Raw genomic sequence first — 17,486 nt, forward strand, 5'->3', positions numbered from 1 at the left:
GCTTCCCAAGCGGCGCACTATCCAGTGCGCCACCGGGCCGGCCCTCAATTATGTCTTAATTCTCTGTTTTATGGACTGCATCAATACTTTACTTGAAACAAATGTAAAAATATTCTAAGCAGTGACTTTGGAGTTAAGGGACAGGAAAACCTCCAAGTGAGCCACCGTGGAATACAGGCACACTTTGGAACTGGCTAGATTCTTATGCTTATTTGTCCAAAGACAGCAATGCCTGTGCAACATTTTAAAGCAATCTACACATCTTAAATACCACCCATTTTGCCCATGAAAAATATTTTTTAATATCTGTTATGTTAATTCACAAACCATCTGGTGTGCCTAAGAGATATAATAGTTTTCTCTGGAGTGTGGGCTTTTGATAAAATGCTAGCTAAAACCCCTAGAGGGGCTATACCTGATCCTAATAAATGAACATTCTAGGGTTTGGGTAAGAACTAGTTAACATGTACATATTTATTAAATGCCTATGCTGACATAACTTAACATAAATTACAAACAATAAAAAAAGTTCCCATTATGTTGATCCTCTCTTTCTTCAAAGTCCTGCTTCTCTTTTAACTGCTGATCAAAGGAATACTAGAAACTTCCAAAAACTGGGAGAGCCAAAAGCCTGGAATAGTCTCTGCTCTCCAATTAGTCTATGTGTGGCTGGAGGGGTGGGGACTGGAGAGGTATAGAAAAACCAGTTACATTCTAGGTTGCTGGCCTACCATTAAGAACACAAATCAAAGGTCTCAATAGATATCCAAAAGCAGGTAGATCTTTGACAAAGTAAGGACTTTCAAGATTTTCTTTTATGGCAAAACTTTCAACTCATTTTTTGGGGCAACTGGTAGTTGAGCTTAAAAATAACAAACATCCTGAATATGTTCATTTGAAGATGACTCTACCGCTTCTAGTGTCCTCTCTGGTCAGAGCCACCGGGAGCTTGAGATCTCTTAAAGAACTCTTTACTTTGTAGGAAGACCTTCGTGTCTACCAAACTGTCTGAGCAACAACTGCTGTCTCTGAAAAACCCTCCTCTGTTACCCGTCTGATTCTGAGCCTCAGAAGGGGATGCACTACCCCAAGTCCCCTTACAAAGGTTTCTATTAGGACCTCATCTTTACTATTCCAGAAGTTTATGTTCTTGCAAACATAAGCCTGCTCGGACTCTGGGCAGCTTCTTCGTGAATCCAGTTTTATTTCAAGCAGAAATGTAATATGCATCAAACCTGGGTACTGAGCCACTACGGGAGGCCAGTGCCATGTCTCTGCATGAGGGTGGCAGTGTGGGCTAGTGAAAAGAATGTCACATGTGCTGCCAAACAGGCCCAGACTCAAGTACCCACTCTGCCACCTATCCGCTCTGCGGCCTTGAGACTCTCTAGACCACTGCAAGCTCACTTTTCTCATTTTGTATCAAGAATGGCAATACCTACCCTTGGAGCTTTGGTGTAATGAAGAGAGAACTGTCCACTAAAGGGAACCTTTGGGAGGACTCAGCTGCAAACCAAATGGGCATTCCCAGATCTGCTGAGACAGTGAGAAGGCTTTGCTGCAGGAGCCAGCATTCCTCAGGTGCCCCCTAAAGCTGGCCTGTGCTCCATGGGTTCCTGGACTCTTGCTGGAATCCCTAGCCAAGGGGGCCACCCCAGAGGACACTGGGTTGTAGAATCAGACACATACAGTGTTAGCCCTAGAAGAGACAAACCTCATCTACTCTAATCCCGGTAATACATTAATCCACAAACAAAAGGACACACTGCACAACTAGTTAGGGGCAGACTCAGAGTTGTATGAGATTATATATGTAAGAAAACGGCTCTGTCAACTTTAAGGCAATATGCAATGTCAGATACTATGCTAACAGTGCTGGCAATCTATATGAGTCTTTTTGTCATCAAGCACTACCAGAGTTCTCCAGATATCTGTAAGTCAAGAAAATGATGGGGCTCCCCTAATATTTTTAATTTTAAAGCACAGTGGCTAGACAATCCCTCAAAAGATACTAGCCATCCCTGTCAGCAGAGCCCCTTATCACCTCTGGAGGTGTCATGAATGCTGAGGGAACTGCTGGGCTCTGCAAATCACCTTGTGTTGTGTTAAAAGATCGGGCAGGCAGCTCTGTGCTGCCCATCCTCTATGTCACTGCAAGGTGTTTTCCATGAAATCTCGACACTTACTTGGAGTATGACCCAGTGCCCTTCTTTGGAAGCCTTCTCCAGTGCTATTTCTGCAACCATCTCCTGACCTTGTCCCAAAGACACATTGTGGAATTTTCCAGAATCAATTGTAAACCCAAATCTTTTGCCTGTGGGAGAATACAGCAGAGTGATAGGAAATGTCAATTAAGGAGAGGTGAGAGGAGTCTGGAACTTTGTGGTCCAATGTACATCTGTGGTCACTGCTGCCATCTCCTAGGTCACTTTTCTGAAAAATCCAAACTATACCTCTGTTGTTTCCACAAGCAGCAATTTGATCTCTCAACAGCTGCCTCACTGCAAGCATTAGAAAAGCCTGTGGAAGTCAGTTCCTCTGGTTTTATGATAATGAAGCTTTTGACATTTTGATAGATGGCAGGCATTGTTATGGAGCTTTATAAACTCTTGCAGGAGTAGCAAAGCATTTCCCTCATAAAAAGGAGCAACATGTGGTAGATATCCCATCAGTTTTTGAACCAATTGGTTCATTGGGTAAATGCACAAGCCTCTCACCTTGTGAGGCTGCATTTAAATTGAGCACAGGCAGGTCACAGCTATATTAACCTGGTATTCTCGGTGCAGGCCGTGGGGGATAGTAATCCAGAGCACAAAGCGACAGTGCCTTGCACAATCGAACAGACTTGCTCTAATGACCATTATTTAGTCATAGGGGGCACGAGATTACATGAACATGGAGAAAATTGCCCTCTGGCCCTCATATAGTCAAAAGGTGGAAACCAGTACAAAAGAAACTTGCATTATGCCAACCAGAGGAATGTTCCATTTGGACATTTCTTTATACCACAGTGTTATTAGCCTTACATTTTCCACACACCCAATCTCCAACAAATGAAAAAAGGGAAACTAAGATAACAAGCTGAAAGTCAGGTCAGGTGGACGGTGGGTGAGGGGGGGGAGGAGGGTGCACCAGCAAGCCCCCTGGCCACTTACCAAGGACCTCTAGGTCTTTCAGGGCATCTACCCCTGGAGACAGGATGAAGAATACCGGGGTGTCTGGGCTGCTTTCTTCAAATGCTTTCACCAAGTCCAATCTGGTCCTCTCTACATACTTTGCACCCAGTTTTTCCTCCACGAAATTTCTGTAAAAAAGAGTAACACAAAAAACATGATCAGTGATTTTGACCTTGAAAAGGAAACCACAGGAAAGAAGCAAACCATGTTTATTTCATGGGATGGCTTCCTGGAATGACAATGAGTCCAACTAGATTTACACAGTAGGTGTATCAATAAAATCCTTCTTCTTTGGAAGTTCTGAAAATCAGAAGGCTACATTCCATTTTTTTTGGGGGGGGAGGGGCTACTGAGACCTCCCTCTGAGTACCATCAGCTGCCTTTGTATGGCTTTGTATCCCCCAAATCCCCTGGCAGATTCCCCCATTACTTATTAACAGTTCATTAGATTTGCCACAGTGCAATTTTCCAGCCTGCTGGGCTTCTCATGAATATACAAATGCTTTTTGGGGTGTTTCTAACACAGGGAAGCTCAATTAAGCAGGGATTATTTTCCAGCAGCGTCAGATTTAGCAGAAAGTAAGTACTGCTAAGCAGAATTAACTTGTAAAGTAGAGTTCGGCAGAGGCTTCTGCAAAGGGAAAATTGGCTGAACTAGACAAAGGAAAAAACCTGAGGCACGTGAACGTTACTTGAAGAAAAAGAAGCACAATAGGGAAGGAAGTTGAGAAGTCTTTGGTTGGTGAATTCAAATTAGAATAAGATTTATGTGAATTAAGCAGCATACTACCATTTAGAAGCCAAGAGAGCAAAGAAAAAGGACACTTGAACCAAGTAGACAGGGGTTTCTGCTTTTAAATTGCATTGGTCGTAAAGTTGTAGGACTGTGAGTGTTTCCCTGAAATTCATTTTTGTTTGACATACAAAATCTTTGGAGCCAAAATGCTACCATTGAATAAAGACGATGGAAATTACACTTGGACAGTGCATGTTCCTGGCCTCTGAACTCTGCTGACACCCGTCAATTTCCTGTCTCCCCTACTGATTTCAGAATTAAGCTTTTCAGGAAGGATGTGCTGAGTCTGCCTACAGCCTAGCACACTGTTTAGTGTTTAGAAAATTTTAACAATAGCAGTGATTATAATATGAACATCTCAGCAGAATCACTTCCCACCAATATGGACAGTAAACAGGGACCTCCACCAGATACTCTTACGCCCCTAAGACTAATTTTCCTCCACGTTAACTTGCATTTCCAAAAATGCCAACTGCTTTACCTGAGAGCATATGTCATTCTGTCAGGGCGCACTGCTCTCAGAATAATCAGCTTCTGTATTAAACTTTTCTTCTTCCATTCTTGTGGTAACTTTTCCTTTTCTGGACATTCGGATTCCACCCACTTCCTCCACTGCTTGGCAGATCCTTCTACATCTCGGTCTATGCCTCGAAATTCTTCCATAAGGGCTACTGCCTGTGATAGAATAGGGAAACAGGTAGGAATGGGGTGAACAATAATTTATAGTTTGAGATAAAGACTTGTAAATGTAGCTAAACTTATGTACAGAAATTATGCTGGATAGTCTTCATTTTCCTCTCCAGATTTACTCTGCACCCTTTTCTGTCCTGCTCAGAGAATGATCTAGAAGGACTACCTGAACTAAACTCCCTGGTCCTCTGGCCTGGTTGGGTTTGGCCAACAGAAGCCCTGGCAAGAGACTGGTATACTGGAGAAGAGAGAGGCAGGGATATTTCTTCCCCAACTCTTTCCTGCTGGGATATGGTTTGCCAATGGCTATGTTCTACTGAAAGCCACAGCTCCCATAGGCTGGCTCTTTCCCATAACATCGTTTCTCAGTAGTTCCAGTAACTGCGCCTTTCCCCTTTCTCATTCCTGGTAGAACCCCTTATCCTTCTTGCGATTCTATGGAAATATATTCTTCCTTAAACTCTTTTCACCACCCCTTTGAATGTGCCATCTGTTTTCTGCTGATACCCTGGCTAATACACATTTCAACTTGAATTTATAATTCTAAAATGATAATCCAATTAAAAATACAAATTTTACACATAAAATCTACTCATGCTATAAAATAAGGAATCACATAGTTATTTTCAACATACACAAATGTTTCCTTCTTAGAAAAAGAATGGGACAAAGCTTAGCATATGTTGAACATCTGGAAGGAGCTCCAGAGCCTGAGAGAATAAACTCTTAACACTAGGATCTTCTGACAGAAAAATGAAATAAGGATTGATAATTAGGGTTGAAAAATGACTTTTACTGTTTTCTCTACAGCATTCTGTTTTGTTTAAACAGTTTATAATGAGAATAAACTACTGTATTGTTGTGTAATTCATAAAACTATTTAGAAAAGGTAGAGAAATATAATAAAAAAGAAAACAAAATAAAGAAACTAGATTTAGGTAAATTGAAAAAAAAATACGTTTATATCACTTTTATCAAAGGTCCTGATAAACTACACAAATTTATTAACAATTTTTTCATGCACACATAAAAGCTCCTTTACTTCCAAATAAGAAATTAATCAATGAAAATTAATTAAAGAATATCACATTATATAGCATATTTCTACAACTGAAATGCTCTCTAATGTATCATCTGTATTTTTCCAATTACATATCTACATTGGAGAGACCTAACATTTGAAATAAATTTTAGAAATTGAGAAACTATGTTCCTAACCTACCTTAATAGCACTCCATGACTGGGTAGTCAGGAAGTCGACGGGACTCACATATGTGTGTTCAACTGTGAATCGAAGCAGGAAATCCAATTCGAGGGGGTCTAGCTCTTTCTTTCTCAACAAAATCTTGAGAGTACACAAAATTGAAAAAAGGGTCATTTGGTTTACATCAAAATCACAGCACAGGAAGCAGTCACTATTTTAGCAGACATGATTGAACAGGCAGAATCAACCCTGCTGAGAATTCTGGCAGATAGATATCCATTCTATAGTTGAAATAAGGAATCTTAGATTATACCCATGATCTCAAAATCATGATTGGAATTCTAATAAAAATTAATGACGAAGGCTGAATTTTCCAATTCCAATACCTATCCCTATTAGCAACATATTTGAAATATGCTTTCATATTTGGTCTTTTGCTGTTAGATCAAACTTGTCTTAAAACTTATACAAAATGAGAAAGGTGACAATGGCTGAAATACTAGACAGAAGGTACAATTAGTGTTATCAGTTTTGGTATAGAAATTATGTTAAATAAATTATAAGGTACATGAAAGGTTTTTCTTCTATGTGAGATTATATTGAGAAAAAACAGAATTTTTTAATAGATATAACTAAACAAATACATCATCAGTTAGTGTTATCAGTTTTGGTATAGAAATTATGTTAAATAAATTATAAGGTACATGAAAGGTTTTTCTTCTATGTAAGATTATATTGAGAAAAAACAGAATTTTTTAATAGATATAACTAAACAAATACATCATCAGTTGGAATAAACTTTAGACGCTCTGTTTCTGTACTGTGGGCATTTCAGAGGGCACAAATGAAGTATTCCTAATTTCCACGTAGAAACTATAACACCTCACAAGGTTAAATGGGTAAAAATTTTTAGTTTTATGCTATTTTAAAATTCTAGATATTTTCAAAATGCTTTATGGGTGGTAACATACATTAAAATAATATTTTTTTCTTTGGATTTGATACTTCAGAAAATAAAATTTTATTTTATTGGATAATTAATTTTTCCCAATTTGGTTTAATTTATTTCAATAAACAAGTAATTTTCTACATAGATAGGAAACTTTGATTTATGCAGACTGCAGGATATGAGATAGATTATAATTTATTTATGGCTTCCAAGGGGAAGTTTTAAATAGATGTGTATGACATGTATTATCACCCCTGGTCCTTTCCTGTTAATGAACAATATGTACTTGTATAAAAACAAGTATTTCATTTTGTAACATCTTGCTCCTTTTTATCACATACAATGTAAAACACCTACACCCATATATTCTTATACAACTCAAAGAAATCTATGAATAGCAAAAACATTGGAAGAGAAATCGCCATTTATCATTACTAACAGCAGGTGTTTATAAAGTACTTTCTTTGGGCAAGGCACTTTGGCGGAGACAAAATAGATAAGACATAGACCTTTCCTCAAGGTTTGGATTGATGGAAAAATCCATATAGCAAACTAGCTAATCCAGGGACAACAACATGCTTAGTTCATCCAGGAATGTGACCCTCAAGGTTTTTTTTTCTTATCGTGGACACCTTTACTTAAACATCTTTCGTAGAGGTCCTATGAAAAAGAGTAAAGGGAAGGAAGCAGGTGTCACTGAAGGTGGGGGCATGAAACCTGGAGTTCTTTTTACCCAATACTATTGCCTTTTTTTCTTTCACTTTCTAATTTTATTTTTAATTGACAAATAATAATTACATGTATTTATGAGGTACAGTGTGATGCTTTGATATATGGTTATGTTGTGGAATGGTTAAATCAAGTTAATTAAAATATCCATCTCCTCACATATTATTTTTTGTGGTGAGAACATTTACAACCTACTCTTAGCAATTTTGAAATGTACATTACTATTGACTATATACAACAAAATACTGTTCGACCTTTAAAAAGATGGAAATTCTGTCATTTAAGACAACACGGATGAACCCACTCACTGTCTTTTGAGAGACTCTGAGAAATTCCTAGAATCACTCAGATCTGGACTCATAACCCTGATCTCAAAGAACCTTTCTGGCAGTACTTGGAAAGTTCTTTGTGGGACCCAAGAAGGTGAGGAAAATGTCTCATTGATGTTTTTAAGGATGACTGCTATAGTGGGAGCTTAAAGCGCATACCCTCTTGAACCAAAGCACTGTGACCTAGGAGAAGGCTGTCACATGTCCTAGCTCCCTGTGGGAAATTCACTCTCCTCATGGCAATAAGTACTTCAAAAAAAAAAAAAAAAAAAAAAAGGACTGTGCTTTTCTTCAGCAGAAGTAACATACATAATAAACAGAGGCATCTGCCTTTGGTTCTGGAGATGCTTTTCAGTGACTGATCTTACCTGAAAAGCCATCTGGGATAGGAAGATAAGCTTGTCCTTTTCAAACAGCGCCTGGGTGGTGTACAGGAAGATGGTGTGGGTGATGCTCTCCATCAGGACAGAGATGCGCCCGTGCGTGTCCTCCACCTTGTCAGCCTGCTCGATGGCTCTGTGGAACAGCATGTTGAAAGCCTAGGAAATTTAATGTGACCATTTATGTAAAGGTGACAGTTGGTGCCTGAATGTCTAGTTAGCCCCAGATACACAGGGCTACAGTTTAGCGTTTATTTTTAGGGACAGAGAACAGGCAGGATTTTTATGAAGATTATATGAGCTCTTAAAACAGTTCCTGGCGCATGGTAAGAGCTTATTAAATGTTTGGAGCCATTACTGTTGTTATTACACGATTCCACAAAATCCACCCGCATCTCCCTTGAGCAACTGAATTGTATTATCCTTCTCTCCTCTACCCATGTATTAAAAAAAAAAAAAAAAAGTTAAGCCAACTTGCATTCCTGGCATAAATTCCAATTGATCATAATATATTATGCTTTTTATATATGGTTGGATTCAACTTCACAAATGGATACAATCAAGATACCTAGAATTCACTTATTTAAAAGGACAGAGTAACTTGGAATTCCATTTCCTTGCTTAAATTAAAATTCAAAAACCACACAATGTAATTCATATTAACAGGAGAAAAGAAAAAAACCATATGATCATTTAAATTAATGTAAAGAACTTGACAAATGTCAACATAGTTTAAAAAAAGGAAAGAAATACCTCTCAACTAACTAGGAATGGATGGTAACTTCTCAACATGACAAAAAGGCATCTATAAAAATCTACAGCTAACATTATACTTAATGTTTTTTTTTTTTTTCCCACTTTTTTTTTTATTTTTATTTTTTTTATTTTGTCAATATACACTGTATATGATTATTATGGCCCGTCACCGACACCTCCCTCCCTCCTCCCTCTCTCCCCTCCCCCCCAAGAATGTCCTTTCCGTTTGCTTGTTGTAACAACTTCATGGAAGTATAGTTGTTATATCTTCTTCCCCACCCCACCCCCCTCTGCTTGTTCACTATTGGTGAAAAGAAATGCTACTGATTTTTGTGTGTTGATTTCATTATACTTAATGTTGAAAAACTGAATGTTTTCCCCTAAGATCAGCACTTCTATTTGACACTGCACTGAAAGTTATAACTTTTTTTTTTTCACAGACGACCTGACCATGTATGTAGAAAATCCTAAGAAATTTACAAAAAAGTTACTAGGTCTAAGAGTGAGTTTTTAGCAAGGGTGCAGGACACAACATCAATATGCAAAATCCCTTGTATTTCTATATATGAGGAACAAACAATCTGAAAGTAAATGTAATAACTTGGTACTATTTACAGTGGTTTCCAAAGCCATCAGACTCTAAGGGATAATTTTAATAAAATTCATGCAAGATTTGTATACTAAAAACTACAAAATATTGTTGAGAAAACTAAAGAAGGCCTAATTAAATAGAGATATATCATATTTATGGATTGGAATACTCAATATTGTTAAGTTAATTTTCTCCAAATTGATCTATAGATTCAATTCAGTCTCAATCAACAATCAATATTCCAGAAGGCTTTTCTTTTCCTTTTTTTTTTGTAGAAATTGGAAAGCTGATTTCAAAATTTGTGTGGAAAATTCTAAGGACTTAAAATAACTAAGAAACTTTGAAAAACAAAATAAAGTTGAGAGACTTACAGTACCTGAGTCAAGGCTTATTATAAATCTACACTAATCAAGACAGTGTGGTATTGGCCTAAAGAAAAACGCAAAATGCCTAGATCAATGGAACAGAATAGAGAGTCCACAAATAAACCCACAAATGCATGGTCAATTGATTTTCAGCAGTGGTGCCAAGAGAATTCGATGAGCAAAGGATACGTTTTACAACAAATGGTGTTGGAACAACTGGATATCCACGTGGAATAAAACAAACCTCAACGATTATATCACACTATATACAAAAGTAATTAAAAATGAATTGGCTTAGCTATAAAATTGCTAGAAAAAAATAAGAGAAAAACTTTGGGATTTGTGTTGGGCAAAGATTTCTTAGGACACAATAGAAAGGAAAAATTGATAAACTGAACTTTATCAAATTTAAATGTTTATGGTCTTCAAAAGACACTGTTAAAAAGATGAAAAAGCAAAGCACAAACTAGCAAAAACAATATTCCCAATACATATACCTAATGAAGAATTTGTATCAGATTATATAAAGAAGTTGTACAACTCAGTGATAAGAGTTGAACAAGCATATTACTGTGGTTTGAATATTTATCCCCTCCAAAGCTCATGTGGGATTCCCAATGTGGCAGTGTTGAAAGGTGGGGCCTTTAAGAGGTGATTGCATTGTTAGGACTATGCTCTTATGAATGCATGGATCCATTCATGGAGTAACGGGTTAATGGTTTAACAAGTTATCATGGGTATGGACTGGTGGCATTACATGGAGAGCAAGTGAGCATGTTCATAAGTGCTCTCTCCCAGCCCTCATTATGCGATACCCTGGTCACCACAGGTCTCTGTAGTGAGTTCTCACCAAGAAGAAGGCCCTCACCAGATGTGCCCCCTGGACCTTGGATATCCCAACCTCCAAAACTGTAAGAAATAAATTTCAATTTTTTATAAATTACCAAGTTTCAGGTATTCTGTTATCAGCAACTGCAAACTGACTAATACACATGTTATATAATAAGACAAATGTATTACCCATAAGTATATTAAAAAATGCTCAGCAGTCATCAGGTAATGCAAAAGAAAAACAGAATGAGCTCTTACTATGCCCAGTAAAATAGCTGAAATTTTAGAAGACTGTCAGTACCAAGTGTAGCACAGATATGGTACTGCAACTTTTTCATATTGCTGGAGGGAATGCACCATGGTAAAACCATTCTGGAAAACGGTTTGGCAATTTCCTATAAAGTTAAGTATGGAGTTACAGTATTATAATTAAAGTTGAAAAATTGAATGTTCTTTTCCAGAGGAGTTTAGCAACAATGTTCCTGAGGGAGACCACTCTGTAGTTTTCTTTTCCTGTAATTTCCTTAGTCTAGTTTTGGTTTTTGAGTACTACTGGGCTGACACTACTGATTTAGTTTTATTGTTCTCCTCATACACTGTTGCTGCTCCCAAATCCAACCACATTGTGCTTGTCTGAATTTTTGCATACTAGTTCTGTACTACTAGGAAACCTACTAGTTATGTTTGACCCTCTCATCTTCATCATTGCCTGTATCCAATCCATTTCCAAGAGCTAATGATTCCAGCTTCAAATCATATCTCAAGTCTGTTCACTTCTCGGAGTCTTTTGTCATCCCATCAGTCATCTGCCTGAAGCCTTTCAATGGCTTCTTATTGCACACAGAACATAATCCAAAATCCTTAATGTCGTCCACAAGGCTGCACGTGATCAAGTCCTTCCCACCTTTCTACATTCATCTCTGGCCACATTCCCCCTCATCCATTACCACGCAGCCACCCAGATTCATTCACTACCTGGAATCCCAAACTCTTGCATGTCTCACATATTTCCCGTTTTCTCCAAACGCTCTTTACATGGATAAATCCTTCAGGAATCACCTAAAATGTCACTTCCTCTGAGAGGCCTTCCCTGAGACCCCAGTGAAGCAGCCCCTCCATCCCTCTTATTCTCTCTTATTGTACTTACTGCTTTTATAAACACATATATATGCTTATATATGACAACACATATGATTATAAAGGCGGTGATTTATATATGTGTGCATATGTACATGATATATACAAATACAGATATATGCATATGTGCATATGTAGGATATATATAAATATAAAATATTATATCAAAACTGTATACTCAGTGACTAGCATCTGGAATGATGATTGACGTCAATAATTATTGCTTAAAAACTGATGGAAAAATGAATGAATACTGCCCAGAGGCAGAATGGTTTAAGGTAAAGAGCATGGGCTTTGGAATCAAACAGTCAGAGGTTCAAATCCTGGTTCTTACAATTACAAAATGTGACTTCTTAAAAAAATCTATTTATAATCTGAAAATGTTAGAAAAGTGAGGAAAAAGCTATATACTTTATTGGGATGTTAGAGGGGTATAAAATGATCCGGAGTATAAAATTGCCTTGAAGTAACAGTGTCTTAACAAATGGTTCTTATTCTATTTCTTCACCAAAGAAATATGGGAAATCTCTTCATAAGACACATTTTCACAAAGACAGAATAGGAGCCTGAAGGAAAATTACCTCATATTTAATATCCCTCTTAAGACTCTGTTTAGGAACAGTACACAAATGTCATATGACATCACATCTATAGCTTAATTATCTCAATCTTACTGAAAATTATGAATGAAAAAGTTCACGAGGGAATAAGGATGGATTTTTGTTTTGTTTTTGTTTTTTGAGTCTTTTTTGCTAACTACATCCTTACGATTCCTTGCTGGGTACACTGATTGCTTAAAAGTAAATTCTAAATTTCCAGAAACAAGTTAAATTCTTGAAGCTTTCAACTTTTTTTTTTAGCCTATTCAGCATTACCTTCAAAGAGAATTGATAGATGGGGTTGATTTTTCTGAGGTCATTAATAACAAAATAAAGAAGAGATGAAAATTCTAAATTTCCAGAAACAAGTTAAATTCTTGAAGCTTTCAACTTTTTTTTTTAGCCTATTCAGCATTACCTTCAGAGAGAATTGATAGATGGGGTTGATTTTTCTGAGGTCATTAATAACAAAATAAAGAAGAGATGCTCTTGCTGCCACTGGTCTGTAACATTCTCGAGCGTCATTGATTCTACTTTCATTTTCTTTGGCTTCAATCACCTATAGTGGGATCAAACAAAATAAATACTTACTCTTCATATTCTCTAGACCTACCCAAGTAACAAAAGGACATATATGAAATACAAAATTTAGTACTAAAACAAACAACATGCATAGTATCTTTGTGCTCAAGCTTTTCTAAAATTATTAAATTCATATTGTAAAATTCATTTTTTTCATAAACTGAGCTTCATAATTCTAGCTGCTTTGTAGGTTACAGATTAAAAAAACCTGGGCTGGCCCTGTGGCTCCCTCGGGAAGGTGCGGTGCTGACAGCGCTGATGCCACGGGTCCGGATCCTATATAAGGATGGCCGGTGCGCTCGCTGGCTGAGCGTGGTGCCGACAACACCAAGCCAGGGGTTGTGATCCCCTTATCGGTCGAAACAAAACAAAACAAAACAGAACAAACAAAAAAACCCTAATTGTTTTTGGTTCTACAGAATTTGTTTCTGAGTAATGTCACCTTCCTGCCTCCCTTCTCTCTTTCAGAGCTTAATAATCCAGCTGTATCACCTCCCAGGGATGGCTCTTAAAAGTCTGATGGGTCAATTCAATGCCAATAACTTTATTAGGCAACAAGGTCTACAAAAGCAGCCAAGGTCAATAATATATTCACTAATTATGCATACTAAAAAGCCTTTATATGAAGACTCTCATGACTGTCTAATTTTGATTTTGCACCAGATCATCCATATACTCATATATTTCCACTTCGTTTTACCTTTATGTATTAGCCTCTGGGTACATTCAGAGAGAGAATTTTAAAAATTCACCACCATCAACCAACACATTCACTTTTATTCGAGGCTCAAATATCTATTTCTTTTACCTAGGGCTGCTGGTCCTACACCTATACAGTATTTTCTTCAACCCTTTCTATAGGCTTGATTCATAATATTTGTGTATAAAGGAAATAAAATGTAGAGCAGAGACGGAAGTCACCAAATGGCAATATATTAAGAAGATAGGAAGAGACATTTTAAGAGACAATTAGAAGTTAACTTCAAAGCTAAGACCTAATTTACTTAATTGCCCTAATCTTTACCATTTTAGGAACCACCTAGAATTCGCTTACTTAAAAGGATGGAGTAATCTGGGATTCCACTTCCTTGCTAAAACTAAGGCAAATATATTGGGATGTGTGGTGACACAGCTTTTGCTGGGTAATTAATAGATTACATAGTAATGAGAGTATTTCAGAAAGCAAATAAGGGTCTGATTATTACTTTGAAACAATGGAATTTTAAGGGTTAATGGCTCCTTGTGACAATCCAAAGTGCACACCACACATAAGGCATATTGGGACCCACACTGGACATTAAGCAGGAAGCCTACTTAATGAAAAATTTTTTACTGGCTTTTTGAAATGTCATTTTCCCAGGGTGAATAATGCATTTAAGTACAGCAGGAGACCATCCCTTGCTCAATCTTCTGCCACTGCAGACCTGTAAACAAAACTTCAACTCTAAAGATTTCTTTAAAATGACCAACATACTGGGAAACCGGAGTGAGGCTGTCGGATGTTAATTTGCCTGAGTTGGATGCTAACCCTTTTTAGATTTTCAATGATATAAGCCAGCAGGCTCCAATTTTCTTCAAAGTTGGCCACTCAGGAAAAATAATAGCCTGACAGAGCCTAATTTGAGTGATTGGATCTTTGCGGAATTAGGAGAAACATACATTCAACCATCTCCAACTCCATTCAGAATCACTTCCAGTCCAATTTTTAAGGGCAGTTTATTAAATGACCTGAATTCCACAAGTCAGTCCACTCAGAGGAATTACTAAGTTTGGCTACACCTTCACCCAGGCATGTCATTCAAACAGAGCAGTAAAACCTGCCAGGCGTCCTCTGCCCTTTCCTACCTTGTGTTCTATCTCGGCCGCGGTAGTCTTTGTTGCCTCCAATTTCTCTACCAGTTTGGTGTCATCTAGAAAACTTCCCTCTGCCGCAGAAAGGCGCAGAAGGAGGTCGTCCTCCAGATATTTCAACTCTATCTTAAAATCATTTTGGTGCTTTGTCAAAGCCAACTAATACAAACCAAGAAATGTGCAAGAAATGGTGGTTAAATACAAGTTTTTAAAGCAGAGTTTCCTTAATCATAAATTTCATGGAATCAGCATATAATAAAACATACTTAACATTAAAATCATAATTTCTAAAAATTCTTTTAAAAAATTCAGAAGGCATGTTAAGATCTTGTTGCACTCCATGGTCCAGAATTTGAACACTTATCATAATCATTTAACATCATGGTCCTGTAAGAAGAATCTGTTTGAGAAAACATCAGAAACTTCCAGTTTCCACTCCAACATGCAAAGAGTTTGGAAGTCTCACTTGTATCGTCACAATAAGAAAAAAGCTAATAAATGATTCTTACTTCTATCACAGAACTGAGGTCATGGGGCAAACCATGACCCTGAAAACTGGAGAGACTGGCAAATACAGAGAATGACAGCTCACCAGAAAGATTTAAATGGTAATTGCTTAACTGCTGGAGGCAGAGCTTGAGAGTTAAAAATTCCTGGGGGCCCAGTTCTAGAGGGCCCTTTACACTTTTCTGAGTTTTACCTCCACGAGCCACACCAGGTTCACACAGTGATGATCAGAGAAAAATCTACCCTGCTTTGGGCAGAGGGAGGGGAAAAGTAAACATTTTGAAATAAGCCCAATGGAAAGTAACCATTTAAAATATTCCCAGAGCTTTCTCTTCTCCTTAACAAATGCCTGCCCACAAGGGAAACTACTTGACCACAGCCTAATTTGACTTAGGGGAAGGGCAATTAGACATCTCAGCCCCCTCTAGACTTCCTATCTCACATAGTAAGGGTATATTTTTTAAAAAGGCTAAGAAACTGTTCTGAAGGTCACATCCCAGTGACTCAGGCCCACTAAAACCCCCTAAGATTTAATGATAAGGTTATATTAAATTGATAAGAACAGATACTACAGTTGATCTTAGCCAAAAGGCCAAGATGCAATAATGATAAGATTATAGAATGCTTCCCTTCCACCTTACCACCACATCAACCAACCTACAACAACATCAATACCACTGAGAGTGCTGCAAGACACAGATCCTATTTAAGAAGGAGGTTTTAGGGAAACCTGAAGATAACAGAGGATACAAAAACAAGGACGCTAGACTAAATTGAAGCCTATGACACCTACAGCTACAGCAAACATTAAACACAGCCTGCTGTGGTTGGAATGCCCCCCCCCACCCCACAAGCTCATGTTAGAACTTAACACCCAATATGGTGGTGGAAGGTGGGAACTTTAAGAGCTGTTTGGATAATGAGGACTGTGCCCTTGTGAATGAATTGATGCATTCATGGAGTAATGGGTTGATGGTTTAATGGGTGTGGTTCTGATAGCTTTATAAGGAAAGCAAGTGAGAAGTTTAGCTCTCTTGCTCAGCCCATTTTTGCCATGTGACATCCTGGTCACCAAGGGACTCTCTGTAGAGTTCCTACCCAGAAGAAGGCCCTCATCAGATGTATTCCCTGGACCTTAGACTCCTCAGCCTCCCAAACTGTGAGAAATAAATTTCATTCTATTTATAAATTAGTTTGTGAATTAATTTCAGGTATTCTGTTGTAAGCAACAGAAACAAACTACTGCACAGCCTAACTTCTAGCCATATAAACATAAAAGTTCACACTAAAGCACTATTTACCTCATTTCTAATTATCTGATACATCATGTCTGCCTTTCAACAAAAAAGTACAAGGCATGCTAAAAAGCAAAAAAACAGTCTGAAGAGAAAATGCAAATATCAGAACAAGACTCAAGTATGGCAGAGATTTTGAAAGGTTCTGATAGACTGGGAATTAAAAATAACTATGCTTAATATGCTAAGGGCTTTACTGGGACATGCAATACTACATGGACAATGTAAGCAGAGAGATGGACACTAAGAAAGAATCAAAAAGAAATATTGAACACAAAAACACTGTAACAGGAATAAAGAATGCTTTTGATGGGCTCATCAGTAGGCTGGACACAGTCAAGGGTAAAATGAGCTTGAAGATATGTCAATAGAGACTTTTTAAACTGAAAAGAAAAGAGAAAAAAGAATAAAAACAAAAAAGGAAAAAAAAATCCAAGAATGGTGAGACAATTACAAGGAGAAGAGGAAAAAAAGCAGAAGAAATATTGGAAGTAATAATGGCTAAGAACTTTTCAAAATTAATGACAGACACCAAACCACAGAGCCAGGAAGCTCACAGCAGGATAAATATCCAAAAATCTATACTTAGGCACATCATATTCAAACTGCAGAAAATCAAAGACATACAATCTTGAAAGACTCCACACAAACCAAAACCTTACCCATGGAGGAACAAGGTAAGAATGACATGGAACTTCTCTTTTTTTTTTTTTTTTTT

At 37.6% G+C, this 17,486-nt stretch overlaps 1 protein-coding gene across 1 annotated transcript in view; it reads right to left on the reverse strand.

Moving 5' to 3' along the window:
* The window catches only part of DNAH11 (dynein, axonemal, heavy chain 11), a 364,599-nt gene that overhangs the window by 35,661 nt on the left and 311,452 nt on the right, over window positions 1–17,486 (reverse strand). Inside the window, exons 71-77 of the mRNA XM_008573669.1 lie at window positions 14,961–15,125; window positions 12,952–13,092; window positions 8,242–8,412; window positions 5,885–6,007; window positions 4,454–4,647; window positions 3,156–3,304; window positions 2,187–2,314 (exon numbers count right to left, since the gene is read on the reverse strand). Coding sequence (XP_008571891.1) covers window positions 2,187–2,314; window positions 3,156–3,304; window positions 4,454–4,647; window positions 5,885–6,007; window positions 8,242–8,412; window positions 12,952–13,092; window positions 14,961–15,125 — 1,071 coding nt within the window. The remainder of the gene's footprint in view (window positions 1–2,186; window positions 2,315–3,155; window positions 3,305–4,453; window positions 4,648–5,884; window positions 6,008–8,241; window positions 8,413–12,951; window positions 13,093–14,960; window positions 15,126–17,486) is intronic.

The sequence above is a fragment of the Galeopterus variegatus genome, unplaced genomic scaffold (genome assembly GCF_000696425.1).
Source record: "Galeopterus variegatus unplaced genomic scaffold, G_variegatus-3.0.2 Scaffold949, whole genome shotgun sequence".
In the NCBI taxonomy this organism is placed as follows: domain Eukaryota; kingdom Metazoa; phylum Chordata; class Mammalia; order Dermoptera; family Cynocephalidae; genus Galeopterus; species Galeopterus variegatus.